A 27,591-nucleotide genomic window follows, 5' to 3' on the forward strand; every position below is an offset into this window, starting at 1 on the left:
TTCTATTATAGAATGCCCAACATTTCATTACATCCACACCTATGTCAGGAGCTTTGTATGTGTGTTACTATGGTATAACTAGCAGAGTACCCGCCCTTCGTACGGGGTTGGCATATAAGTATAAAATGCTTATTGCAGTTATTGCGTTTGTAATGGGGGAGGATACAGTTTAATACAATTTTCCTCTTTAAATTTACGGTATACTATAGTATTACACATCTACCATAGTCATAATGTTCTACCACTTCACCTAAACAATTGATAAAAATAAATTATTAAAAATTTGCAAAATTTCACAAATTATTTATGAAATTGAAAACATAAACATAACTGTAAATAATCCGAATTTGACAGTTCTCATTGCGTATCACAGTTTTTGTTGCTGCTTAGTTCAAATTAGCTGTTTTCATAAATGCAAAAAAATAATAGTGCTGTTTTTAGTTAATCTTATAACTTGTTAATGCTTTTAGCGAATTTCCCTATAGGGAAGTAGTTATTACCGTAGGTCTCATGGTAAAAATAAATAACCATTTACCGATATGTTCCTCATGAAAACCATTTTTATCTATAATTTTATATCGATTGTGTCGAGTCAAGGGTAGCATAATTTCATGTCCGATAATTAATTATCAATGATAAAACAGTGTTTTTATTGAGGACACGGCTACCTGACATTAGATGGGAGAGCAAGAATCGTCTTATATTGTTTATTAACTTGCTCAGAGGTGATCATAATAAACTCGACAATGGGGTTTACAATCAAGTCTGTTAAACTCCGGTTTAGTTTAATGAGAAGGTTCTACAGTGAAATTATTCTTAGTGTAGGATAGAGTAAATCCTTGGTTATTATATATTTTACCTATTCACATATTGTTTGTTGTACAATATGTGGACTTCCATATTGTTACTTACCATATTGTTGTGTTGTTGTGTATTATTTGTTATTTTACAAACCAGTAACAATAGTCCTATTAAATTGCGTAACCGAATGTAGAAAAAAAACGAATAACTTGGTTGTTTGTCATCCGATTTTAACAAACATGGTATCATTTGATTTGGATTTAAATTCTCTATCTATTTTTTTAATATTTACGGTTTTCATGAAATTTTGCATTAATGATTTTAAATGGCCACCATATTGAAACGGCTTGAAATATTGGAACGAAACTTTATAAGCTCTTTTTACCTACTATAGCACATTTATAAAAATTTTGGAATTTCTATCTTGAAATGCCCAAGATATAATTCTGAAAAATCATAAACAGACTGATAAAGAGAAATCTAGGCATTTTAGACCCATACCTATTTGGCATTTTATGTTTGTCTTAGTCCAAGGAACAAGTTCACCAAATATGTCCAGAGAATTTGGAAACACCCTTTATATACATTACAATTTCAACTACATTAGTATAAAACTTACCAAAGGTGGCAAGTTTACTTAAAATCTACCGAACTCAAATCAATCTATGGCAATTCTCTACACATCTTCAAAATATTGTACATACTATAATAGGCCTATGTATGTTTTAATTATATTGTAGAAAATAAATAACAGCATCCACTGCATTACTGTTAACTCCACAAACGTGAAAAATTTACTTGAAATTCATCTGACTCAAAACACTCGATGGTAACTTCTTATGCATTCATCTCATAACGTACGTATATGTTATGTATCTGTGTACCAATACTAGTAAATAAATTCAAATTTGAAACTACACTTTTTAACATCCGAGAGGTGACAACTCCACTTACTCCCAGTACCAAAATCGCCCAATTTCCTATCCTTAGCCGCGTAGTCGGACATTGGCGGGATTAAGCCCCTCCTTCAGGTTCTTTCGGATTAATAAAAATAAACGGGCGCCGCCCCCGGTGTTAATATTATCATCCGCCCCCCGGTGTCGGCGAGCAGGCGCGGCCCGCCCCGCGGACAAGTTAAAATTTGAAAAACTGCAGGGGTGGGCCCGGGTGCGCGCGGTATATACAGTGTCGGCGCGTCTCTGCTACTCGCTAGATAGGTTCAGTCGCTTGCTAGCCGTCGTGGGGTGAACAACGCGTCGTGCGCCCCGTCACTCACGTGCCACACGCAGTATGTGCCGCGACCAAACTGACTCTCATTGATCAACATGGACTTTCAAAGTGCGATGGAGACTTTTGCTGAAGCCTGGGTTGCCGCGAATACCAAGACTGCTGAAAATGGACCTCAGGTCAGTTTGTTGAAATTTTCTCAGAAATTTAATTAGGGGTTGATTTTATTTGTAGTGATATTTTGAAGTTGTTTTGAAGATTTTTTGTATTTTTAAATTAGTGTTAAATAATTTGAAATATTTAAGAGTAGAACATAAATTACCGCGGCTGTTAAACTTAACACGTGTCTTTTAAGTTCAGACTTTTATAGTTGTTGTCTTTAGGCCTACTTTATTTTAAATCAATAATTTTAAAGTATATTACCTTAAAAGATTGTTGACAGTATAGTTTAAATGTTGGAATTAATTTAAACTATAGAGTGTTTACTCAAGGTCTTCATTATAGAAAATATTCCATAAATATAGCCTATTTTTACCTATAACAAGGTTAATAACAATTTTAAACACAGTTTTTCTTTACTATGAGTTTAAAATTTAGTTTGATTAAGAAGTTAGTTATAAACACAAATACTTTTAGAGGAATTTAATTATAAACAGATTATTGTTGATGTGTAGACATAAGCCACCCTTTAACAGCTTTGTAAGAAACTTAATTGTTTGAAACATGCTTTGGAATCATTTGTAAGTAAACAGGTAAACATATTGACCCAAATAATAAATAACTGTATAATTATAAGTAGGCCTTATAACAAAGACAATTCGTCTTGTAATACATATGACCATTGTATAGAGTTTTATAATCTTTGTTTATCCGTCGTATGCAAACTCAAGTCTTTATCTCCAAGCTTTCTGCAAGCGACTTTTTGACAAGATTACCTCTTTCCCTCTTTCTTCGTATGTTACTTAAATCAGGGATGGATTTCGTCATAACGAAATAGACACAATATTTTTACAAGCACAAAATAAAAACACTAGCAGATACGAAAACGGGTCAAAAGATAAGATGTAGAGAATTGCGGGTTCTCGCTTTTCTTAGGGGCTGAGTTTGCATTTCATTCCAGAATTGCCATTGTATGACTTAAAACATGTCAACTAAATAATTGCATTGTTTTGAATTTTAACTGCGTTTTATTTTAACAAGAGAGTGAATTGAAGTAATTCCTATATTCCAAAGTGTCCTACATACCTATATTTAATAGAGGCGCTTTTAACCACAATCATATAGGATTGCGATTATTGTTAATATTAGGCTGGGTTTTTATTTAAAAAATGTGGTGAGTTTGTCAAACATTACATTAACTCTTTCGATGCATCCGCAGAAAAACACCGTAAACTTATCATCAGCACTTGGGACGGTCTATGAGAAGTAGTGTATTGACCATATTGCGTTATTTTATTAGTGTGACATCACTATTCGGTGAGAAACAGTTTTGGATAGGCCTACTGAAAAATATATTTTTGCAAATCTTTTTGAGAAATAAAATTAGCCATGATTATATAAATAAGCTTTTATCATATAAATTTAAAACTAAGTAACTACCATGAGTGAACTACATGACAAATTTTATGAAACGATCATTTTCGATTAAAACCGTATGAATTTTCCATTGATATAATGTTTCTGCGAGTTTTGGTTGAGAGCAACGTGAAGAGACTCTTTTTTAAAAAGTGTTGATAAATACCAGTAAATGATAATCTGGAGGACTACGTAGTGCTATCATAATCAATTGATCAGATTAATGTTGTTTGAAGAAGACAGATATGATAGTTTCATACTCATCCAGGAGATAATGTTCTAATTGTTCTAATTACAGCCAACTTGATTTCACCTCCAAAAGTTCTAAAACAATGCTACAATTTCTTATCATTCACTGAACAAATCTAACTATTCCAAACAAAATTTAGATGCATTAAATTAATTTTATCTGCGCGTTAAATACTTTACAATATTTAACTAAACTAATCAAACAATTTTGAATTTTTTTTCATATTTACTATCAACTTACAGTTTAAGAGTTGATATAGAACTTTTACAATTTTCCGTAGTATCAACCAAGACACTTTATTTTCCTCTATTTGCCAACTAGTTACACTATTTCCCTCAGGATCAATCATTAATTAACCTAAGTAATTAATTAACTTGTAATGGAGTAATTTAAAACCGTTCACATACTAGCAGCAGCAGGTCATATGTTAATTTCTCAACTTATTTTCATGCGTCGTCGTCGGTCTAATATCTAATTTAAATGCATACAGAAGTCGCATAATTGTATGCAGTGTGTTTACATTGTTAATTATTAATTGTCGGACGCATTGTAATTGGTTGGTAATTACAATTAACGCAGACATCTTGTCGCTCGTTATCGGCTCATAAAGTTGATGGTTTGCAAATAATCGCGTTCGCGTAGCTACGAAGATGTGTACACTAGTGGTGGTATGTGGCATACCCTTGGACGTGGTATGGAGTGTAAAACAATTACAGTCGTCCATGAAATGTGTGCATTGAGATTGTAAGCTGTAATGTGAAGTAGATACGGGTAAACTCTATTAATTATCATAAATCCTGAGTAAAACGCTCAATGAACCTACACGATAATAGATTTAATTTAACTTCTTTACCTACAAGACTAAGCTGATTAATCCTAAAGTACTTATTTTAAACGTCAACTTAAAGCTACATAACATGATTGAAAATAGTATTTTGAAGTGTACTTAGTAGGCTACGGTATTTCATAAAAAAAGAGGTTCAAATTATCTCGTGCTTATTTTAAAATAAATTGATAACTAATTGTATGTATTGTCAAATATTTTTCGGAATATTTAATACTATCGGGACCCTTTGGTTAGTTTCAAATTACAGGAGAGATAAGTTTCTCACAGCGAAGAAGCATTGACCTAAAAGAATATGCCAACTCTATAATCCAATAAACAAGCTACATAGTATTTGCATTTCTAAAACACATTTGCACCCTAGTAAAGACAAAGGTGTCAAAGTCAAGTATTCAAAATACAGTACCAGGAACACAACAAAACGTTTGGAATAAAGAGGTCAGCCCGAATTCCCAAATACCGAGCCTTTCTGATTATCCTAGTCCGGGAAGGCCCTAATCTCGGACCCCGGCGGGGCCGCATGCTTCCGTGAATTTTGACTCTACAGAAGATATATGGTCCTACACTGTCGTGGGTTGGAGACAAAAGTATGTAAATATTGTTGGCTGAAGGTTGAAATGCCGCCGACTTCTTGCAGAGTCGTACCGTTGTATTTGTCTACTTTGCACCACCCTTTGTGTTGTCCCGTTTACAATCGACAGGTAGACGTTTGTCCCTTTACGATTACAGTTAGGTATTGTTTTTGCTGCAATGTTTCGGTAAATATACAAGGTTTTATGACAATCCACTCTTCAGGCAGGCGAGAGGATGGGTTGTCGCATATATTTAATTCTAGTTTAGTAGGAGGTTTATATGGGTAAACTGTTATCTAATCTTGTAAGGATCTAAAGTGTTAATCGACGGTACTTTTAATGTTAAAATAATACTTGTCTGTCAAAATGCATTTAAATTTGGCAAAGCTTCCGAATCTGTTATAACAACCTAAAAATGCGATGGAAATAAAAAAATATTAGGAACGATCAAGCGAGGGATTCATCCGACTCCGAGGAGTCTTTTTTCAATTCCACCGAGTTTCATTTAATAGTTTTTTTACTAGTTAGATGTAACAAACTAACTTCTTTATTGAGGAGGGATTTGTGAAATGGTGTAACATATCGTCAAAGTCCATTATTTTATACGCATTTTAGTCATTTAGTGAATAATATCTTTGAACAATAGTTAGTTGAAATACATTCATTTAGATGTACAACAATTTAATATGAATTTAATTGCAACTGAATTTTTCCTTATTTGAAATCAAACAATGAACCAGCCGTATAAATGTAGTGGTTTGAAAAGAATGTGTAAAAGAAGCATCCGAAGGGCTAATTTTGCGATTTCGGACCCCGGGGTAGGGCTTGCCGGCGTCAGAAGTCCTGGCCCGGGGGCACGAGCCCCAAATTGTTTCTTTACCTGGGTTTTGGGGCCGCCCGCTGCTCCAAATCTCCCCAACTGATCATCTGGGGCCGGAGTTAATATGGGATAATCAGCTTTGAGCCCGAGTGGACCCGAGACCGCGCCCGACCGGCGTCGCTAGGACCTGGGAACTGCTTTCGGGATTTTTTACCTTCCTTGCCGACATAGCAAACAAATTAATAGGTTACGCGTTTAATTTACCTTTTGGTTTCTTCCTAGAACTGGGATGAAAACTGTCTCGGATTATAGCGGGTGCGTTTTGTATTTTTAATATACAACGTACAATTTCTGTATTATGTATGCGTTTACACACCACTCATCGTCATTTGCCATAACAATTGAATTAGCTTACTTTTTAAAATCAGCGGGAAATTTTCAATTACAAGCTCGATTTTATAAAATAATATTCTTACGATTTCCACTGTCTATATATTATTTTGAAACAACCACCAATTCCACTTAGTAAAATTTTCCAAGCCTTTATATTGTACTTGTAATTTATTAATAAATACAACTCGGTTTTCGTAGACACCTTTTTTTTAGCCAAGTATAGTTTTTTACATTGTTCCTTCTTTACACGGCTGCCAGATTTTTAACATGCAACTAAACCAAAGCTAAATGAGCAAAGTCGGCTTATTAGGTATTTAAAGAGTCTAGAACAGTAATGAGTAGAGGAAAAGAAGATAATAATTAACAGGTATTTGATAAAGAGAAAATGTTATTGTTATTGAGCCATGACAAATAAACTTGACTCGGATTGTAAAAATAAAGATTCCAAAAAAAATTTTAAATTTATAATTTGTTAATAAAAAATATCACTCATTACTACGGGTTTGTGTATCATTTAATATAAATATGAATTTACGTTTGCACACAAATATAATATTTATTGTAGCCTAGTTTATAACTACTATTTTTTAAGTTTTTGAACCCTTAATGGTATTTTTGTGAAATCCTCCAATACTGTACAAACTAATGGTCATCTACAACTCTTTAATCTGTGCTACAACCTTAAATCCAACTGGTAAATTCCTCCTCAGTAGTCAGGGCCAGTGGTGGGGAGAGCGATTGTGGAGGCATCACCTTGATGATGTTTATCCTCCTCTGCTACTCCCATATTCGCCGCTCGACCAATCACAGCCCAGCGCGAGCAAAACAATCCCTTGACTAATAACACTTCGATGATAATGACGTCACTGTTTTCGTGGACTCTGCTGAAGACAAAGTAGAAGTGCTTAGCTTATCTGAGCCTCGCTGAGGATATGGTGAGTGACACAACGCAGACAGTAGTGTCACACCTGTGGGAAACAGTAAAAATGTACAATAGGATAAAACGTTTCTCTTAAAATGTTATAATCAAATCTTTTTAATTGAAATACTTTTACAAAACTTATGACAGCTAGCCTGACCATACTGGGCCGAATTACACGTGGGTTGTACCAAAAGAAAGGTTATCAGTCCTATATGTTCAGGTTTTATTTGTATCTTAAGAATATTTATGTTTATTGGGTCAAAAATGTAAATTCAACTTTTGTTATGGAGATTTGACATGGGGCTAATTCTATATTAATAGACAAGCATGTCCTGTGCATCGCAGGACAAATAATCTACGCACACTTGATAGAAAGATATTTATTTGACTGTAGATGTGCAGAATCCCTTTATACATTAAAATAGCTAAAAATATAAGCACAACAATTTAACAAAAAATAACATGTGCCTTATGGGTTGCCATGTTGGTGATGAAATAACAACAAAATATAAACGGAAAATCAAAACAAATGGAAGAAATTCCAATCACATGTTTTATTTTCAGCGTGGGGTAAAAATAGAGAAGTTTGTACAATACATACTTTTGGTCGAGTTTTCGACCACGGGGCGAGCTCTAGTGTTTATGTATTTATTGTATTGTATTTATATAAGTAGCTAAAACCAAATTGGGACAAAATGTACGTGATTTGGTTCTTAGTTTCAAAGAGACGTCAGAATAGTTTTGTTTTATAAATCCTTTTGTATGGTTTCGGTATGATAAACAATTTTGATTTCCTTTAAAATAGTAGAGTAAATTTTACTAAATTACGCAATAAATCTACAATATAACACTACTAAAATGTTTTAATAAGATATCTCAGAGCTTTGTTATTAAAATTTGCTCACTTTTAATTACGACTATTGTATATTTAGGCATGTTTATTTACAGTTACAGTGTAGCGTTATTATGTTTGCTAAATGTTTTTCAATATGAAAACTATTTTGACCGAATAAAACTTGTTATTTGTAATTAATCTGGTGTTATTTTTTTTAATTTAACTCACTAAAAAAATATGCAATGTAAATAAAAGTCAAAATAATAATAATATCTATGGTTCTTACCGTCAACGCAATCAGGGGTAATATTTCACTACGGCCGTTTCGGAGATGACTCCATCGTCAGGTGCGTAGTGGTACACTAAACTATAGTCTTGTCACATTTAACACGAACTTTCTTCATTTGCATTGCGTCAGGGGTTGAATAAATAATACACATATATGTACAGGACGGACACACGAAAACACGAATACACGAAAACATTTAGAGCGCGTGCACGGCTTGAAAACTGACGACCGACTGTCAAAACAAAAAAAGTCAAAACTAACGTAGACACAGACTAACTGGACTCAACAAATAAGTCTACAGTATTTTACAAAAACGTAAAAAGTCTACTATTGCAGTATCATTACAAAAAATATTAATAAACAGTAACCTGTAATTTGGTCTTTTCTCTTATACAGTTTTGTATGACCTATTTTTGGACGCGTCTGTAAGAAGTAGTCATATTCGAGGAATGATTATCAAGAAACGGAATGCATTCCTGACATTTATGGTTTTGTCGAGATTGCTCAAGTTACTCATCAAGACAAGAATGTTACTTTATTTAGATTTCTCATTTAAAACGAGTTGGTAAAATAATCTTGTTACATGCATCAGCCCGAAGAATTATATGATTCTAAAATTATACACGTATAAGACTGACTAAAACGTTTATAACCAATATTCCGTTTGTTCTAAACCCGGTAAATTCGCAAATTTGTCAAAGTGTTTCTTTAGCATTAAATTACCCAGTAAAGCAAATATTTTCTTCGCACCTACACCAGGTTATGTGCGAGATTTGTCAGACGGATAAGCTATTCGTATAATCACTAGACTAATTTTGGCTTATCTCACTAAAAGCAATATAATTGATTGCGATAAGCAGACTGACAAATCGCCTAAATCTGAAGATGTTTATTTATGATACGCGCTTCTCATCGGGCTTTACACTTGGTTGATTTATGGACCGCTACCGCAATCGCATAACTGGTTGGGTAACGTGGAATTAAGCGGGGAATTAGGCGGTGTAATAGGCAGCGTGTCTTTAAATTTAATTGATTTTTTGCATGCATGATTTAGTGTAGGGTTTAAAAATATTTTGTTTGCATGGTGACCTAAATACCTAAATGGTTCCTACAATGTTTATGTAAATAGACAGGTTTCAAAAAGGGTGTGTTAGTTCATTTATGTTTCCATTCATGTTATTTTGGCGAAGTTTATTCTTTAGGGCTTATTGTTTATTGGAAATGTAATATGAAGGGGAAAATGCATAACAGGTAAATCAATATTTTACAGATTTCCCAAAATATGACAATAATGACAAACACCTTTAACCTGCTCTTAAAATCGTAGTTACAATATAAACAAAAGACAAAAACTATTGGATTTACAGGTGGCAATTTTGTAACCACAATTATCGTCTGGCCTATTATAGGCCAATGACAGAGTATACATAAAACATGTGAAAAGGTCTTAACCAACCAATTGTGTGATCGCACGTCTAAAATAATTTAAAGTAATCTATCGGTAAATTCAGATTCCCATCAGCTTGAAAAAATATGTGGAGGGTGGTGTGTCAATATTTTATATAGGCCTACTGTTAAATTGGCTGTTAAACACTTAGGAATACTTGCAAGCATTTTGTTGGAATAACATTGGTTTTTGTACCTCATTGCAAACCAATCAAGAATTTGATCTTTACGTAAGAAAATCTCTCGAAACAGAAGACCAGATCTGTAAAGATGTATTGTGTACGAACATCTTCTATATATATAATACGCTGAGCCGATTTTTGTAAACAGAACTCCTCCCTCATTTTTGGACCAATTTTGACGATTAAAGTGTCAAAAAAATTTCCCTGATCTGTAGTTTTGCAAAGTGTTTTTTTGTTTTTTGATATCTTTATTAGTTTGGGAAGGATCCTCCATTAAATCTGAGTTTTCTCCCATAAGATTAACATGGGGTAATCTAAATATTTAATTGGAAACTTTGTCTCCACTAATTTGAGAGAACGGCTGGGCGTAGAAACTTGGCAGAGTTGTCCAAAGAAAGGTCTTGGTCGGTAGATGAGTTATCAAAAGAAAAACGAAGTAAATTCGCTTAGGGCTCTGCCCCAAGAAGCCTTTAAAAATCCCTCCACAGATTTGTTTACATTTTGGCTATGTGGATAATACTTTTTAATGAAACAGCTGTTAATTTTTAAATTGTACTTTAAACAACACACATTTATTGGGAGTTACTGAATTGTCCAAAAGAAGTATTTGCCAATTAATTATTTTCTAAATTTTAAAATTGATTTTCTTCTGTATCATGTCATGTTTTGCAACATAACGTTCAATTACAAAATCAGTGGAAAATCCTTTTATCCTCCAGTAACTATTACAATTATTTCTTATTGGACTATCTTATATCTATTGTACGGGTTGGTGTCTGCCTTTTCACCACTTTTGGCTATATTTTATCATATCATTCTAGACAGATCATCATAGGTTCATGAGATTATTGTCATACATGTTTTCAATCATTGGGAAAATCTTCGATTGTGTAATACAAGTGTAGAAGTGTCTTATCAGCTTTAAAAGTAACCCCACAACCAATTTCTCAAAACTATGCTAAAGGGTTATTCATTGGCACAGAAGTACGATATGAACTGACGCAACGTGACGAGGGAAAAATCAACTTACACTGTAACGGATGTACTTCTTTTTGAAGCTGGAACGTGTCTTCTCAACAAACAGATATTTTTTCTCAAATAAAATTATAGATTAATCTTTATTACACTGATGAAATCGCGAAAGTTTTTAACTACAAAAGATCCACCATTACGATTTTAATACTTTCTAAATGCTAAAAATATGTATAATTTCACTCAATTAATGGCAGTTAAATGAATTACTGCAAGTCATATTACATACTTTAGTCGAGTTTTCGACCACTTGACAACCTCTAATTTATATTAATATACATGTATATGTGGGCTGTATCATAGACCGTCAGCTGTTCTGGCGCACACAGCTAGGAGCGCCATGTTGTTACGGCTTACGCGCTACTTAACAACTCGGCGCTCTTAGCGGTGTGCGCTAGAACCTATGGCAACCACGGTCATTTTTGTCTATGGCTGTATGAATGTACCGCATGATGATGTCGCCATGTCGCATGCCCGGATCTAATTTTCGCCGCAGTTTCCTGTGCCTAATCCTGTTGATCATCTGATTACTGATTTCCAGTTCATCCTGTCCATCTCGTGCTCAGGCGTGGTAAAACTGTTACAATTACGTCATCGTTATCGCTTCATTTTCGGTGATCATTTGATACCTGACAGGACGTGCGTGGTGGAAACATCTAATTTTGTAATAGTGAATGAATTATATCTTTATTCCAACAAAGTATTTACAAACGTTTTACAGAAATATTTATGAAAAATAACAAATGTGAAATTGAAATAATAAATTAAATCAACCCTTACATAACATCTATGTATTATCAAGACTACTTATTTTTAGGGAATAAGCCGTCATGGGCCGTCACGAGCTAAATAGAATTACAACTAATGGTGAAATAAATCATGTCTTGCCTTCCTAACGTTATTCAACCTTAATTGATTGCGTTACAATTTCTGAAGCGTTAAATCTATGTATTACCAGTAACAAAATAATGTTACAATATAATATAAATCCGGGGACTCAAAATTAGAATATTGGAAAGCAATGAAATCATTCATTGAGAAACCACAATTGTTTCCAACCTTTGTCGGGTATAAGAAGAGGAAAAAAATAATTATTATATTATCTTTATTAATACAAACTCAGTATTAGAATAAAAAATACATAAGTAGTTTACTGAAGCTAAAACACAAATTAGGCTACTACAGTAACTTGGCAAACAAACTCGCACAAATCGTTAGTTACACATGTCACACACAAATCACACAACTTAACATGTAAAAAAACTTTCACATATAAAGTTTTCTATGTAAAAGTCTAAACATTTTAAGAGTCCAAATCACCTTTACAGAAACGGTCTATGCCAGCTGGTCTATAACAAATCCACTTTGAATTATTATAATTAATGATTGAATTTAAAAATCGGAACTATGTTACACCACATTACAATGATATTTTAAAATGAATGGTGCGAATGCACGGCCTTGACTGATCCCGGACTTCATTTTTTGTCCGGCACAATTTCCTGTCAACACATACGTTGAAATTACCGTCAAATTAACCTATATATGAAAAACAAAAAATGTGTGTTTGTACATTATGCATTAACCCGCCGCCAACTATTGAGAATGTTCGATTCCTCAACTATATCGTTATGTGTAACCTCCTGTTAGGGGTCTTAACAATGCCTACCGTATGAGGGTTTTTTGATTTATTAGTTTCCAATGGGGACTAAAACAAGTTATATTGTTGACTCTAGTCAATATGATGATGATATTATTCTTTACAAGTATAGGGAAATATGTGTGGGCATTAATTGCACCAACTGATTTAAGTCAGGTATTCAATTGCGCCAACTACTCCAGGGAGCCACCCGATACATTCATTAACTGCGCCAAGTGGCGGCCTTCTTTAACTGTATAATTGAGTAGGTTAAGGTTGGGTTATAGGTAAGGTTAGGATAGGTTAGGATGACACGTAAACAAGGACATTCCTTCTGCCGTTAACTCGCCCCTAACTGGCTTGGCAACGAAGGACCATTTTTTGGACCCTTTGAGGGTTTGGCGCAATTAATGCACGACCGGAAATATTTAAATCAGTGTAATCAATTTAAGGGAAAGTGATTCAGTTGAGTCTACGTACGAGAGCTTTGTAACTTTTTCACATCATCTGTTAATTATTAAATATTTTACCCCACTCCTTTGCTCTGGATGAATCAACTAGTCGGAAATACACAATCACAGTCGTATTGTCTCTGTACGCAAACTAATTATTTAACCATTTGTCACTGCATCGGTTCAAATGTCGGTCACACGACGGAGGTATAATCCCAGCTGATCAGTGACGTATTAATGAGCGGGTTTGGATAACTTAATATCGGATTAAATTACAATTAACCGTACAATCCATCATCCGTTATCCGAACGTCAGTATCCGAGGGATTAAGATACACGGATACTCAGCGGCAGATTCATTTGCAAATCATTTAAACCATATGTTCAGTAATCCACGTTAATTTTTTTGTAGACAGTAGAACAAGCTAATAGATTAAATGTGTGTGTATACATATGTTTTATCTGTTTGGACTTATTTTAAACTACTTTCTTTTAACAACTGTCAAGCTACTAGGGAAATTAATTAACAACTAGCAGAAATTCCATCATACACATGCCTTCTTAAATAGTTGATTATGTATATATTCAGTCTGTGCCGTCGGGAGATACGATTGAATTAAATCTTCCAATCATCGAATGATATGATCCTCTTGTACTATTTTTATAGGCAAATTTTCCGATTCCAACATACAGAAAGTATGAACCTACTTAAAGATCGCGTTATGGTTATTGGATGTCATTTCATTATTGTACCACAGCCTACATTATTTGAGATTATTATCATTATTTTTGCAAATAGCTTTGTGAAGAGAATTTACAGTTATTTATAACGAAGATTTTGTCCAAGTATAACTTTTTACAACTTTAACAAATTAATTAATTCCAAATAACTTGCTTAGTACGAATGTACGCCAACACCTAATACACTTGCAAACATATCACACAGTATTCATAATTAATTGAGGTGCATCTGGAGTCATTCCATGAAATACAGACGGATACACTTCAGTCATGTACCTTAAATGCTTTCCGATCGAGTAAACTTGAATGGTTTCCTCGATGGCGGGTGTTGTTGTTTTCGCGCCAACTATTTGACAGACGACTAACAACTCCCGCCGAAACAAACGCTCGATGGCTGCGGGGTTGACAGACCGCGGCGGATTTAGTTGTTTATTATTGTTAAATCCGCTCCTTATTTGTTATTCGAAATGGAGAGTTTCGTTCGGTTAATCTCTTAGGTGTTTAATTCCTAATTTAGGTAATTGAGGCTAGGTTTTGACGACTGACCACGGATGTTTGGAATGCTTACAATGCTCAATATTACAGTTTGTCACGTTTTGAGGAAAAGTTTGTTCGGAGTTTGGTAAACTACTATGGAGTTTTATGTAAATTCTTTCACGCATTCCCTGCCAGCCGTCAACTAGTATTAATTATAATCCCGTGCCACCTAGTAGTGAATATGTAAGTCACACTGTCGAACAACCAATATTTAAACAATATAATGGTCTGCTTTATATGATTGATTTACTTTAGTTATGCTACAACTTTACTTACTTAAAATAATGATACATATTTGTATTTGTAATCACGATATGAGTGACTTCAATTTCAAGCTAAAACCGATATTCGTATGGCAATTGTAAATGCTGGATTTACAAAAGTTCACCTGCCTTATGACTTTATGGAGTACCTCCCAAAATTATCCCAAAATCATTACTGGGACGGGTGGCGTCGTCCTGTAATCCAGCTACTAGGAGGTCACGAATTGTGGATATTTATAAGGATGCACTGTGGATGCGATGCTCCCTGGTGTGGATTAACGTCCGCACTAGTGAGTACTACGACTATCCGCAGTAATATCCTGATAATTAGACCAATTCGTAAATTACAAGGAAAAAAAGTGGTTCGGATTCCACTATAAACTGTAGGTCCCTTTGTTGCCATTAGCTGTATGGGCTATTAATTAACAGCTGTGTCTAAGGAACATGTCGGCCTTAGTCACTAACAAGACTACAAGATCGCGCCACTCATCCTACACTCATCCTTCACTCATATTTGGGTTAAAATACGCACATAGTGGCGTCCCCATCTTAAATAATTGATAATTGATTGATTGATAATTGATTACCTAACCTAACCTAACCGGACCTAACCAACCTAACCTTACCTAACTTCCCAAAAGTATCCCAATTATAAAACGGATTGTGTCACCATATTTCAATAATACGAGATCACAACTTGGTAAGTTTTTAACTCTATCGGCGAATGCAACATTTTCTATTGGAAAGTGCAAAACCGTTCTGTGTATGAATGGCAAGTCAGTTCGAACAAAGTCAGTAGAACTCGCAGACAAAGACAGCCAGGGGACATGGACAGGTGTGTAATGAGTGCATGAGTGGAGACGAAGCTTAGCCAAGACAGGAAGGGGAGTAAAGAGTGCGTCGAGGGGTGACGATGTAGAGGGTGGGGTGGGGGGAGGCGCGCCACCGTGAAAACTCTTGTCAACGGACAACCGGCGTGCAACGTGCACTGTGTACACTGACTTGCTGACTGCAAGAAAACATATCAAAAACTCCTGACTGCATAACAATATCCTGCTAAACAAATTTTGGTCAGGGTGTTTTCAACGAAACACCGCTGGAAAAGCCGGCAATAGGAGGAACTATTGGGGTGAGAAGGATGAAAATTTTGCTAAATTATAATCAACTATTGCAAAGTTTGTATACATTTTATTAAGTGTTGTGTATGCAGTCAGATTAAACTATAAGCTTGTGGAAAGGGAACGCTGAAACTAACTTTTACAAGATTTCCCCCGCAAGATATTACAAGGTGTAACCGCATCGCCCATGAAGAATGAAGCATCGAGCTTTTCACCATTGTAGGAGCTACTCGACGACAAAGGGGCTCGTGGCAACTAGAGTGAGAAGGAGTTGTCCAGCGGCAGGCACAAAGGATACAGTGAAGCCAACAGACATTGTGTTTACCCGAGGACCAGCGCGGAATATAAGAGAGGAGGATCTGCGGAATTAGCGAAGAAGGAAGACGCGCGGTGACTCCGGTACTGTAGATGACTGCGCAGCCACGGTCCGCGCGACGCAGGCGCACAAGACACAATGTGCCCAGACCATAACCCTTGATCCACAAACCGCCACTGACAGATCTCGACGAAATTACCGAAACAACAAAGCGTGTTTTATCTCCTTTGACAATGCATAATAAGTGTTGTCCGCCGGCGAGCGGAAGCGGTGGTGGGGGGCGGTTATAAAAATCATTGCGTCCATCCGGTGCGTTCCAGGCGGCGGCGTACCTAGGCGACAGAGCGTAACGTGGAAATGAAGTGAGCAAAATATCAACGGAGACTTTGGTAATAACACGGTAGGAATTGGGACCGGTGACAATCTCGGGACGCGTCGCGGATGACTCGCAGAAGTCCCGGAGCGGCGCTGGAGCGACCCCTGAGGGTAACAAGGGGAACTCGCGACCTGCGGAGTGTGGAGTCCGGGAAACTGCACACTTGACACAGTTGAGGCACCACGACCACGACCACGACCATCGGTGACCGAGCACTAGCAGATGTTGGAGATATCGCTGCAAGGAGTGTTCGTACATTGGGCACATTTTGGAAAAGTTCGTACCCCACTACCTAAATAAATTAAATCTTGATACAGATAGTAGAAAAGCTGGCTTATATCGATTTTGCACAATCGCCACTTATAACTTAAAAATAAACAGTAAGCCCAACAAATGGCTCGGACAAACAACAATTAAAAATAATCCAGTATATGTTAAAGGACAATAAAATGCGAAAGATATCGAATCGCAAGTTTTTCTTATAATAATTTAAGATCCATACAGTTAATATATTATAGGTTACGTCAAAACGTAGTTCCTAGTACAACTCTACCGTATACAAAATGTAATTTTGTTAACACAACCCATTTTACTTATCATCAAATTAACTGGCAAACAAACTTGAGGAAAATTTCCACCCTTATCCGCTCCGATAAATTTAAAAGCAATCATTTGACCAGCTTAACCTCCTCTTACCCGTCTCAATCAAATCGAAATTAACCTCGGGTCGAAATTGATTGCTCCAGATAAATACCTGGGATCCGGATTATATGGGGTTATTATAATATGCTACTTAAAAAGGGCGGGAGGGATGAGAGGGGGCGAAGGTATTTGGGAGACAAAGTTGGCGCGGGATTAGATCTTTGAAGGAAGCCCGGCTGCGTTCAAAGGGATTTACTGTGTATCGGGAATTATTGAGTTACCTGTACGTATGATTTAATGTAGTGCCCTTTCCTAGGGATATCATTAGGCATAAGCCGGCATAAGTGGGATCCGCCGCTCCACACTACACTTAATCTGCCAAAGGGAGTAAAGAACTCCACTTCCACCCGTGGTGGAGTGAATTCATTTGACAAATGCTCCGAATTAATGTAAATGTAGATTCCGGCAAAGGCTATCCGATGAAAGCGCACTGGGACTTAGCGAATTGAATCTAAACTCGGCAATTTGTGTTAATAGCGTTGTGGTTTATGGCTTTATTTTATATTAATTAAAGAACCTTTGTTTTTATTTTAAGATTTGATTTTACAATATTCAATTGTTTTTCTTAATTTCAAGTTAATACATTCCCTTCACTTTTCTAAAATGTTAATTATTTATACCATACTTCATTTGAACAATTTTCATCTTCCCTGTATCCACTATTTCGTCTTATTTGTATATTTGCTATATACTGATAATCCCGTCAGGAATTAAAATACCAAAATAGTAGCCTGTGAAATTGTTTCTAGAAATCTATGACCAATTAAATGTTTAGATAATTTACATAGATTCTGATACAATTGGTTCGTAAATGATTCATAGACAATTCTACCAGGGCCGGGGATAGTAGCTAGTACTAGCTACTATCCCCGGCCCTGACTTCTACTACGCATGTGAACTAAATAATGTGTTTGCGATTATGTTCAAATGAGATAATTCAGGATCAACATCTTACCAGCAATGATTTAATTAAATTAATGAATTCAAAATTAATTTGATGAAATTCAAAATGAAAATCAACGAATTTAATGAATGATTTGCCAGTATAGCAGTTTGAATTAAACAGTTAGATTATTGTATATATATATGCATATTTACTTCTTAACATTGAACTCATTGTAATAATACTATTAATTGTCGCAGTTCAATGTGGTTCCTTAAGACAAGTAGTATAGCTTAGTAGTATGAGTGTATTATGTCAGGACACCGTGCCGCGCCGCGTCCAGTTCCAGAGCAGTCAATAGCTTTTTTGATGTTTCGGAATGGATCACTACATCCCGGGTGATTGGGCTAAAATTGATGGTCTTGTGTAAAGAGACAGCTGATAATAGTCAGTAATATAAATGCAGATAATATTCATATTTGCCCTTAAATGCGCACGCAAGCGTGTTGTTCTGTCATAAAGATTCGATTGATTTTTTGTATCTAGAGTTGGAAACTTCAGCTGCTTTTGTCCGACAACAACCTTTATGTAATCTGCTAGAGTGAGCAGACCAAGTGCTGAACAATATTTCTCGAGCCATTTCTGCCACACTGCCGCCGGCTGCCCAAATCCCTTCGCCGCCACCTCGGTCACCGTCTAGACCAAGCACGGTCCGAAGAATATTTATAGATTAGCGTTTAATTATGTATCCCGTAATTAATACTGGCCTAGGTACTTTCTTTCTTTCATTCTAATACCGAACTAGGACAATTACTTTCACTCAATACATGGTAAATGTTTATAGAACACTTAAAAACTACTGTAGTTTATCAAAGATTTTTTTCAATTAAGGTTTTTGAACTGGTGTTGATTTGCGTAACCCTATCTCAAGAATCATCAATTTTATTAGATTTGACATGTTCTACACAAAATGTGTAATTATTTTAATTGTTATTTTTGTACCTGCTATTCTTGTAAATAGAGGAGCGAGCTGGTTAGAGCGCAGGACTTACTAGGTCCCGGGGTCAAATCCCGCCAAATCACCAATGGATTTTATCTAAGTGATAATGCCGCAACCCCTAAGTCTAGCCTGAATTTGTGCAAAACCATCCTGGACTCGTGCCTAGCGTTCTAGGACAAAAAAGTCTTGTAAGTAGTCTAATGTTTGAAAGAGGTAAAAATATAGTAAGACGGCACAGAATACAAATTTTCATCTCTTTGAATGTTGAATAATTAGAGTCTTCAATAGATTTTTCTCTGTATAAAAAAATCTTTGTACATTCATATTGTTACGATGTGACTGGCATATTCATTATTTTCAAATTACTATAACTGTCTCACATTCCGAAATCGAAATAACGAGTGCCAAATTTTGTTTGAATTGGGAATTTTAATTTACAATACTTATAGCAATCCATTATAGCAGCATGGATAAACCATTATTTGCACCCAACTTATATTTAACTATCACATTGTTACTAATTAAAGGAATGTCCTAATGATGTACAGTACATTCACTTTCGATTTCGGATATCAAAATACGGACTTGTAGGCGTCAGGAAGTCGATTTGTATTGTGAATGGACGGGTACAGTGTCAGTTCACTTCTAATCACAGTAAACTAGACAATTAATTTAATCTTCGTAAATACACCAATTTAATTGATCTCTCTTATCTGTATTCAGCAATATTTATTACCGTGTCATCTTGGAACAATGAGTAGGTTTGCTAAGTGTTAATGAGTTATGTGAATATCTAAATGTTTCCTTTTATACGAAACTACGTTTGATAGGTGTTTATGGATATTGAATATCTTCTGCTTTATTTTAAACCCGCAAATATATTCTAATATGTATTTCCATGAAATTTTTCAAAATAGTTAGCGCATTCCAACAGTTGTTTTTATTATTTTTTGCCCTTGTTTCTATGTGGCTTTATCAGGTGGTCTAAAATTCCAATAAATAAACTACCTGTATGATACTAGTTATCTACTGATGTGCAATTAAATATATCTGTAGCCTGTGTTCTTAAACTTCAATAACTAAACTTAAAAGATCTGTAGAGTCATCAGCTCTATGTTTAAAAACCAAATATAATCCCTAACAATGAAGTTAGCGTAATTGTAAATAAGTATAATGCACAATCAGAGCTATTGCAACATAACTCTGGCTTGGGGAAAATATCAATATAAACCAACATGTGTGTTATAATTTCGACTAAACTTGGGCCCGCGATTCAATTGCAATGTCTTAGGCGTCGCGTTCCAACCCTCATTGCTTTACTCGTTATGTTATTTCACTACTAGTGTATTTTGTCCTCCATGTCAAGTTTCAAATGATCACGGGGATTTAAGCAATAATTTGGGATTGGAATAATTAGGGTTAGGGACTAGGGAGGAATGACTAAGGTGGGTGGTTAGGGTATTTTTCTGAATTTTATTATTGGGAGATATTTAATTTTGATCAGATGATTGTGAGAACAGTGAGGTGGTACGTAATTTGTGTTAATTTTAATTTGCAATATTTGCGATATTTTACATTGAGGTACTGTTGAAAATTATGTTTAAAGTGCAACATTTTCGTCCATTTAATTACGTCTCTGAGTTACGAATTCACCCTCGTTAAGCCGAGAATAAGAGCCTCTAGGTTGTAGAAATAGAGCAAGAGATGAGTGGTAGATTTGCTATTGAAGATTTCTCTACAACGTACAACGGTAGTTCTCGACACTTTAAAGTGCATGGTTTGTAGGGGAAACGTGGGGCAAATAACGTAAACTCGAGGGGTATCGGGTATGGAGCATACCCCGCGATGCAATAGATGCCAAACCTCTGGAGGTATAGTGTGGGGTATGCCCAACGATCACATAAGGGTATGCCCCAGCTAGATGTAAACCACGTTGAGCGGGGGTAGTTCATGAGGTATGCCTCATGGGAGGTATAGTGTGGGGTATGCCCCAGCTGTAGAAGTGACCCTGGTATGCCCCGGAGGTATAGTGTGGGGTATGCCTCAGCTACAGAAGTGACCCTGGTGTCCAAGTGACGTTTGTGCTGTGTAGGCGGCGACGTGTAATCCCCGCTAAACCCGCAGGTCAAGTGGAGTCAACTGGACACTCGCGCCGCCGCGGCCGCCTCTGGTCCTACACTTAACACGTTCTGGCTTACACCCTTACACGTCACAGTAGGCTATAATGAGAAATATTGACTTACACAGGTGGGTATCTTGAATAGAGGCAATTTACCTGGGCAGAGTTAGGGGTTAGGCCTACCTATATCTTACTTTTCAGAACCATGTGATCGGGGGGGATTTCGGCTAAAAGTGTTGGCGGGGTTCTAACTTGGGTCTTGAAGACAGAAATTAACCAATGAAACCTTTGCACTCCAAGTAGACGAATGTACATAGATTTATATTATACCGTTTTTCAACAAATTTTAATCCTAACTTTCCTCCAAAACCAAAGTACAATGTTTACTGAACTGTAATTTAATAATATGTGTTACACTTTTTTCTTTATCTGAGATTTTAAAGAAGTGCGTCCAAAAACACTCCTTAAACATATCTCTACACTTGTCCTGTTAACTCACAGGACGGTAAATATACATAAAAGATGGTAAGTGATGATCTATTTCGATTGGACACTCCAATCATCATCAGACCCAATAGGTTGGTGCATCTTTTATACGTATCAATTATCAATCAATCAATTTTTTATCGTCTTATGTGTTAACAAAGTATAAATATGTGTTACAACAGTGTTATTAGACACATTTTATTCACTTTTTTCAATTTAACCGTAAGTACAATTTAGATGAAGCTATTTTTCTGTGGTACAAGTAATCTAACACAGATGAGATTTTTTCCTACGTACGCCCTGCAGTAGTTGCATCAACGTTGAAGATGAAAAATGGAAGGTCTTAATTCGAGAGCTTATCGGCCACAAAAAATACCACGCATAAAAAATCTTATTAATTCCGTAATTTATTATACAATGACCTATTATTCATACAATTTGTACACACGTTTATAATGGGGCATATCACATACACACGTGTCTGTATCATCGCCCATTGAGCCTTGCAATCTTCACACCCATCCAGCCTCCAGCCAACTGGAGCAATTATAGAGCTGACCCATTTAGCAGATCAGTCTTAATTGTTTAAACTTGGCAGTTTTAATGAAGTAAGTGCTTTCTGATGAACTTACATTACGTAAGACGCGGCAAAAATGAGTTAACTCAAACTTTTCCATGTGTGTACTCAAGGAATACGTAGGAAGAGGCAAAAATTAGTTAACTCATACTCTTCCATTTTAAGTGTACTCAAGAAGTACGTAGGAAGCGGCAAAAATGAGTGAGTTAATTCAAGTATGATTTTGATGAGTCACGATCACATTAATTTCATGAAAATGACAATAATAACCCTCAAGAGTTCGTTGGGCTAGTGATTTATCCATAAAATACGTATTTAATTACATTTACCAAAAATGAGTTTACTTGTTTCTCATTACCGACAAGTAAATGACGCATGTTACGACGTTCCGGAAAATGAAACCTTAATCACTTCTTCAGGCGAACAATACAAGATTAGTCGTGTAATCCGCGCAGGTTCGGAAAACACAAGTCAAACAACAACTTAAGAGCGGAAAATGAGAAGAGGCAAACAATTGAACAAATTTTAAAACCTTAGAACCTAAAACAAGTTTCAAATCGATGTAAATACGCATAAAACAATTTTAGTGCGCTAACTACGGCCCACTCAAAATTCGAGAACGCTGGGAAATGACTCAGCGGGTACCAGGATCAACCATATCTAGGTGCTAAATCCAGCAGAAATACGTTTCTAACTCGACCAAAGGTATTTTCGGGTCCTCAGCCCGCGTTCTTCAGTGCTAATAGTCCTTGTGATAAGCTGATAGCCGACAAGCCCTGACAGGTGTACAAGAAATACTACTAGACTGCTGGACTCATTCATTCTTCGACCAATTTTCACTCTTTCTTAATTGGCTTAGTCAGACCAGGCAAACCGCTGGTTTCTCAAAACTCAAAATGCTGGAGGCAATCTTCTTTCTGTTTAATAGTGTGAAAAGAGATCGTAAGTGTTTTTTTCGGTAATCTTGAAATTGGCATCGTAGTAACATTTATTTACAGTATAGTGGGTACACAATCGTTTATTTGAATTGCCATGTGTACTTGTGGTCAGTATTTTAGGTTTACAAACAGTTTAACATTATTTTCTTTTAGAGTAATGTCCGTATTATTATAATACTGACCATTAATATGTTTACTTCGTTGAAACCGTAACCAACATAATATTAATTAGTAACATAACAGTGCCACAATTTGTTTTGTGATTTAAAAACTGTCCTGTTGCTACCCCATGTTTGGTTACCATGTTAAAAGTGTACAAGCGGTTTGACATAGGCCTATTACAACAGTCAGACCAATAGCGTTGGCCTTCATAGGTCACAAAATTGTATTTTTATAATCTCACTCATAGATTATGGACCTTTACTATACAGTTTCTTAGTGCCCCAAAAGCTATACTTGTTATAATCCAAAGCCTATCTGCTCAAAATACGTCCTTTTATTGCATTCGTGACTGGAACTAAATCGACAAGTAAATTACATTCTAGATTAAAAACAATATCAACAAATAACAATCCAAAACCACAACAACAATGAACAACAATGGATCAGCTGATACATGGACATTATGTTGAAAAACAATCTGTATGAGTTCCTCTATCATATGGAATTGAAATGTTGAAAGTATTTATTTAAGGAACTTTTGCGTTATTTGTATAGATTACGTGTGTATCGATTGTTTATTATCGAAGTTTCATTGGCCGAAAGTGGGATTGGACTAAGTGGACCCAATCGTCCGGTAATCTGTCTCTTCAATCCAGAAAACAACTGTGGATAAAGTGACCAGATAATGTGTTACAACTCGTGATAAAATCTCCGCAACACTTGGTGAGGTTGACATGGTTCAGTGTTTTATTTATGGCAACACTGGATGGACAAGCAAATCACACACTGTCCGGTTCCATGACAAAAATTTGACGAAGAAATAGTCAATAAGTATTATTGTTACTTGCAAAGCATATAGTAAGTTATAGTGGGTTTTGTTGTTATAGGTGTTTGGACATTCTCTCAGCTTACTAAAATATTGTTGAGGATAAATGACGGGTGTTACCTAAAACGAATAGTTGTTTAGTATTAAGATTTTCAACATTGCAAAACATTAGCCTTAAAATAATAATCGTTGCAGTTTGGTTTTCCAAAAAAATCTTTGTAGTTTGTATCAATCAGATTTATTCCTCAAGCTATGAATATTGATTTTATAATTTTTGTAACATCTGACGAATGATAAAAAAATGCTTTTAATGCAAAAAAAAATAATATCTTCTAAATCCAATCTGAGGTTTTACTATAAAGCTATTTTACAAAAAAATAAAAATAAAATGGTTGTTTTCGTGTATCTGATTTAACCATCTTGAAAAGCTACTTCGTTAGGTAAATATTTAACAAAAGTGTGCACACTAAAAGCGTATATTATGCTCAGTCTTTGACGGGTGTAATGAATATATTAAGATTTACGCTTATTGGCTCTCATTATATTACCCTGTAGTAAAGGTCCTACATGATTTCGCGTTTAAAAAAAAAAATCAAGACTATTCTCTTTTTCAAGACTCTCTCCCGACTATTGTAGAATTTTTCACGATTTTTAAAAAATATCCGACAATTCAATTTATTACAGTTGCATTAGTTTATGAGTTTTGAGTTTGTATTAGTTCAATGTTGTACCTATTGTTCTCCATTTTTATCTGTAAATACATATTTCAGTATTTTCTGCGAAATAACTTGTCTAAGGCAGTATCATTCATGTGTGTATGTTATATTATGATTTTTTAGTAAAGTTCGTCATGGAAATCAACGGTAGATGGTCATATATAGTCATGAAAATCAATGACAAATTTTCTGTGGACACCCTGTAGTAACACGTTATCAACCATTTGTAAGACAAGTGCTGGGTCTTCTACAAGCACAGCGCCTATCCTCGTGGCGGCTACCTGTTGGAGTTGGAATGCCACATTACAGCTCTAATGGTCTGTTGGGAAGTGTTTTGCTATAGTCAGACCCACCCCCTTGGGGCGGTGGACTTAACCAACCCTCGATTTAGGAACCGATTCATTCGCTTTATCGATAGTCTAAACGACCCCCCTAACTAAATGTTTATTTCTTTATAACACATATTAAAACTTCTTTTAACTGGTTGTGTAGTTTGTTATTTATTTTTTTCAATGGATCTTTGATATTGCCTTTGGATCTAAAATGCTAAATATAAAACACATTTTCATATTTTTGATAATACTGATTCTTACATGTATGTAACAATCTAATCATAGTTTATTTCTTTATAATGAAGATGTGATCAGGATATTTTAGCCTTATGAATATTTGTAATGAAAATCTAGTAATGAACCAGCAATACGTTAGTAAACATACATCGAATTTACAAATTAATCCTATCTATATTCTTTTGAATAGACATTCCTCAACCAATAATCAAAAGAAGCTATTCTCTAAGGGTTTTTCTTAAATATTGAACATTTAAATGTAAGCCAGTAGTGTATCTCCATTCAGCGAACTTAACAAAAAAAACCATAAGGCATAATCGGATCCAGGAATCGATGAAATGTATGTTATTCAGCTCAGTTATCCTAGGAAGAGGTTGTTCTTTGACTCATTAAATTCATAAAAAAAAATTTCAAACCTTAACACTGCTTTGTTATTTCTTGGATAATGGTTTCTCCTTTTGGCATTATCCTTTTGGCATTATTTACTCATTGCATCGGGAAATTAGGCCCTTTTTAGGACGAGTCATAGTAGCGTAGTAAACCTCATGGCAATTCCCTTCCCTTCCCAAAAGTCCATTCAAACAGAGTGTCCCCAAAAAAACTGAACAGCTTTGCAGTACCGTACTTGAAGTGTAAATATTTCAATAACAGGCCTATACAAATGTTTTTAAATATAAACTAACACACATAAGTTTTTCTGGATACAAGTTTAATTAAACAATTTCAACATGGCTTCCATTAATGGCAGAAAAGTGTTTGGACATTCTCTCAGCTTACTAAAATATTGTTGAGGATAAATGACGGGTGTTACCTAAAACTAATAGTTGTTTAATATTAAGATTTTCAACATTCAACAGAAAGACAGTCAATACGGTTAATTAAAATCCATATTTTTTAGCCCCTGAGCTAATCTTGTGACTAAATCAATAAATAAGGTTACCTTCGTCAATCAGCTCATAGAAGTTGAAACATTGTTACGGCCGTTTCAGCATATCCATGCCATCATCAGACGTTCAGCCAAGTGGCGTCGTTAATATACAAAAACACAAACATGTGTACGTCGCGTGTGACAGTTTGTGTTTTTGTATATTAACGACGCCACTTGGCTGAACGTCTGATGATGGCATGGATATGCTGAAACGGCCGTAACAATGTTTCAACTTCTATGAGCTGATTGACGAAGGTAACCTTATTTATTGATTTAGTCAATACGGTTAACTCTGACCACACTCCATGTTGCATTTCATCAGTGATGTTGCTGAAGGCTGCATTGATTTTAAATTTCAATTCTCCAACATTGGAGATTTTCGGCTTGTAAACATGGTTTTTGACAAAACCCCAGACGGAAAAATTACATTGTGATAGATTTTGTTTCAATGTGATATTCAACACACTGCTTGCACGTTGACGTCTGCCTTACTGTAGGTTATGTTTTGAAGTTTAAAGCGTTGAGTGACAGCAATGATCAGCTGATACACGGAAATCATGTAAAAAAAAACTTTATGAGTTCCTCTATCATATGGTAGTTTCAAAAATGATCTATGGATGCTTAAATAGATTGTGCATTTTTTACACCCTGTATTATCACCGAAGTAAAACAACCAATCCAATTCATTATTCGTCAAATCCTGCTTATTTTCTCCTATTGCTTCAGGAAGTCAGGCATTTCTCAAGTCACTAACTTGACATAGTTTACCCAATGGTTCCCAGTCCGAACGTCCACTCATCATAGTCACCGACGCGAACTTACAAATCTAACAGTTCAGCGTTCACATCTTGATCACCCTTTTCCCACAGCTGTCGACCATTGTGCTTTAATTGAATACAACGTTGACTCCCACAGTTGACAAACTTCTAAGAATTGGTTCCCAGTTTATTGTGACTCTTCCGTCCACTAGGTCTCACGTTGGCGGCTTCTAAATCGCTTTTTAAACGTGTAAAAAATATTATTGCTCTTGTTATCCGGTGGATTCTCTTCCTTCT

The 27,591-nt window shown here is 35.6% G+C and overlaps 1 protein-coding gene across 1 annotated transcript in view; it reads left to right on the forward strand.

Annotated features, from left to right (window-relative positions):
* The first annotated feature begins 1,969 nt into the window (after positions 1-1,969).
* LOC128990052 (homeobox protein dve-1-like) overlaps positions 1,970-27,591 on the forward strand; it is a 76,816-nt gene continuing 51,194 nt past the window's right edge. The window contains exon 1 of the mRNA XM_054412279.1: positions 1,970-2,207. Within this exon, the coding sequence (XP_054268254.1) occupies positions 2,127-2,207 (81 nt within the window). The 5' untranslated portion in view covers positions 1,970-2,126. The remainder of the gene's footprint in view (positions 2,208-27,591) is intronic.

The sequence above is a fragment of the Macrosteles quadrilineatus genome, unplaced genomic scaffold, assembly GCF_028750875.1.
Source record: "Macrosteles quadrilineatus isolate MER2022 unplaced genomic scaffold, UCM_ALF_1.0 Scaffold_3__2_contigs__length_128488019, whole genome shotgun sequence".
Classification (NCBI taxonomy): Eukaryota; Metazoa; Arthropoda; class Insecta; order Hemiptera; family Cicadellidae; genus Macrosteles; species Macrosteles quadrilineatus.